Genomic DNA, 3,411 nt, shown 5'->3' on the forward strand with positions numbered 1-3,411 from the left:
CTCCCCCATTGCCTTGCAGATGTTGGCCATGTTCTGCACTGGCCCTCAGAGGTGCTGCTCATAGAAGGTCTCCAGGGCCCTCCTGCCTGGGGAGTACAGCTGATGTTCAGGAGGGAGCCTGTGCACTGCAGTGGCATCCTTCTGCTTCTTGCCTTCTTCTTTCTCCTCACTGCTGGAGGAGCTCTCGTCACTGCTGCTCTCTGACTCATCAGTCCTGCTCAGTGGCAATCCAGAAGAGCCCAAAGAGCAGCACAAAGGCTCCAGCTGTTAGCTGGAACCAGCAGGCAGTTTTCTCGACGTCCAGGTAGGAGTGGCTGCACAGGTATTGCAGGAGGCAGGGGCCCTGATTCCTGCCCAGCTCAGCCTCGGGGCGGTGCAGGAAGCACCGCACGTCGCCCAGCAGCTGCTGCCTCAAGCACACGCACTCCAGTTCCACGCGAACGCGGCCGTGCCTCGCCGGCAGCTCCCCACCAGCGCCCAGCTCCAGGTGAAAGCAGTGCCCAGYTGGTGGCTTCAGGGGCACGAGCAGGCTGTAGACGGTGTCCCARTGGGAGCTCCAGCCTTCGAAGGCGCTGCCCACCCCGATGCATTGTTCCAGCCRTAGCAGAGGAGTATTCAAGGTGATGAGATGGCAGGCATGGAGCAGGTCRCCCACCAGCGCCTCCACCACCTTGCACCTTTTGGCCAGGTGCAGCACTGGCACCTGCATTTGCTGCATGAGAAACCTTCCCACATCCCATTCATTGACGGGGGCTTCCTCTTCCTCCTCACTGCTGGAGGAGCTCTCGTCACTGCTGCTCTCTGACTCGTCGRAATCGACCTCGGTGGCCATCCAGAAGAGCTCAAAGAGCAACACGAGGGCTCCAGGCAAGGCCCCAAAGGGCCACACCTCCCACATGGCCAAGAGCATATTTTTCAGGAAAAGTCYGCTCTGCAGCTYCTGARTCRTCTTATCAAACTCCTGCTGCAGCYGAATCATCTCCTGCCTCAGCTGCTCTTCACGCTGCTGCATCCGCTGCTGCGTGGCCAGATCTATCTGGTCACCGACCTTCAGCGGGTGCGGAACAATGCCCAGCACAGCCAGGATGAGGACAATACCTCCAGCCATGGCCTAGAGGAGATGGGAGAGCAAGAGATGAGCCGGGCTGGGTGGGAGAGAGCTGGCGGACTGGGGGCAGGAGCCACAGGAGTGAAGGGGAAGGATGGGAGAAGGGGCAAGGGACCTTGGAGGCAGCAAGGACAGGGTTCGTGAGCGCTGCCTGAGCAGCAACGTGGTGGGGCCCAGGCTGCCAAGCCTGCCCTGAGGCCCAGCACTGTGGCCAGGCTTTGCCTTGGGAGGGGCAGGGGTGCCACAAGGGCAAGTGGCACTAGAGTGGGGACTCCGGAGGAGTGACTCCCTGTGCCCCCGGGGGAGCAGTGTCCTGCAGAGCTGTGGGCGCCCCTCACATGCCCAACACGTCTCTGGGCACCCGGGGGCGCTGGGAGCCCCAGACGCCTCTATCCCTGGCCCCCAAGGCGGCAACGCCCCCACCCAACGCGCTCCTGTGTGCGGCTCAGCCCTAGCTGCAGTGCTAGAAAGCCCCGGGAGGGAGCCAGCGTTTGTGCCCCAGCCCTCGTCCCGCCCAGCCTTGCCCCCCTGCCGCACTCACCCTGCAGAGGCTGCTGCAGCCTGGGCTGGCCCAGGCCGTAGTGCTGGGGGCCCAGCAGCGCTGCGGGGCCGACGCCTGCGGGTGCCCTTGTGACGGCGCCCTCCCTTTGTGACTTGTCGTCTGCGCTGTCACGGGGGCACAGCCCCTCTGCAGAGCCAGCCGGCCAGCCCTGGCCGTCGTCCGCGTGAGGTAACGGCCCTAACGGCCGTCCCTGATGTAAGGGCCCTAACGGCCGTCCGCAGGGCAGCGGCGCTAACCGCTGTCCCTGAGGTAAGGGCCCTAACGGCCGTCCGCAGGGCGGCGGCGCTAACCGCTGTCCCTGAGGTAAGGGCCCTAACGGCCGCCCGCGAGGCAGCGGCCCTAACGGCCGYCCGCRRGGCGGCGGCGCTAACGGCTGTCTGTGAGGTAACAGCCCTAATGGCCGTCTGCGAGGTAACGACCCTAACAGTCGTCCGCAAGGCAGCGGCCCCAATGGAGGGAGCTGGCCGTAGGGAGGCAGCATTCGCCAACACAGAGGGTACAGGGTCTGTGTGAGCTCTGGCAGGGCTGCTTGGGGAAGATGGGGTCATCTGCTGCTGGTGCTGGGGCCCAGAGGCAGGCGTATGGGGCTGCCAGAGCAATGGCCCGCGGGTGGAACTGGAGGGGAGCATGGACACTGCTCAGGGATGTGTGCAAAGCGATGCCTCAGATGGTGCAGCAGCCTGCGGCACCTGAAGCCCATCTGTAGCATGACACGGGTGAGAGCTGTGCCCAAAGCAATGAGGTTCCAGCATGAAGGCCGATGCCGAGGTCATGGAGTGCTGCTCTGGGCGGCTCATCAGTGAGAGCAGATTGTGAAGGTGGCCGCTTCCCTGAAAAGCACGTTAGCRGTATAAGTGGGCAGCTTTGGCAGACATGCAGCAACTGATTGCACCTGTTGCTGCACCCTGTACTTGCACTCCTGGCTGGCATTGGCATCTTGCGCTGCCTTTGGGGGTGGCTGCGAGTGTCGTTGCTTATCCCCTGCATAGGGCCTGTGCCGAGAGTGATGGCTAGCACAAGCTGGGCCCTACCAGGCCCACTATGGAAAGAGGCAAGAGTAGGTGTCATAAGAGCACGGCCCTGTGAGAGTCCCTAAACTCCACAGACCCTGGCTGATGGACATAGGGCAGCTGCAGTAAGAGTCCTGTTAGCTCACTAGCAAGCCAAGGGCACACGTGGTGGGATGCAGCATTACTCTGGGCCTTTTGTAGGGAAGGAAGCTTTGCAGTGGGAAGGTCAGGCTGCAGCCTGCAAACCCCTGCGATGGGAGACGCAGAGAGACTAGATGRTCTCCCTTTGAATGTAATCTTTCAAAGACCCGTCAGCTGGGAGAGGGTTGCAATGGCTTCGCCTGTCTTGGACAGACTGGCCGCGTTCTGCCCCTTCTGACTGCATGTGGAACAAGAGCCCAGGCTTCTGCAGCACTGGGGCAGACGCAGCTCTTTTGATATCATGATTATCAAACAGCTTGTGAGTCTTCCCCAACACACAAGGGCTGTATTTCTGCCAGAGGTATCCCAACTACAAATAAGCATGCAGCTGTTGTGTCACACATGTGCAGTCAGGCCAGCACTTCACCGACACGTGGCCTGCGGTGCGGGTGTGCGTGCTTTGAGTGCAGCACATCTGCAAAGGCTTAATCTTGCTGGCCATGCTAGCGCTGGCAGGGGTGCCCTAGCGCTGCCTGTTGAGCATGTGCAGCGTACATCTGATGCACCTCGGGAATGTCATCTGTGCGGCG

At 61.8% G+C, this 3,411-nt stretch overlaps 1 protein-coding gene across 1 annotated transcript; it reads right to left on the reverse strand.

Annotated features, from left to right (window-relative positions):
* Positions 1 to 208: 208 nt before the first annotated feature.
* LOC112961183 (inositol 1,4,5-trisphosphate receptor-interacting protein-like 1) lies at positions 209 to 1,072 on the reverse strand. The gene has a single exon (XM_026056076.1). It carries the CDS (start codon positions 1,010 to 1,012, stop codon positions 209 to 211), a length of 804 nt encoding a protein of 267 aa, XP_025911861.1. The 5' UTR covers positions 1,013 to 1,072.
* Between the last annotated feature and the right edge of the window lie 2,339 nt (positions 1,073 to 3,411).

The sequence above is a fragment of the Apteryx rowi genome, unplaced genomic scaffold (assembly GCF_003343035.1).
Source record: "Apteryx rowi isolate R43461 unplaced genomic scaffold, aptRow1 scaffold_13, whole genome shotgun sequence".
In the NCBI taxonomy this organism is placed as follows: Eukaryota; Metazoa; Chordata; class Aves; order Apterygiformes; family Apterygidae; genus Apteryx; species Apteryx rowi.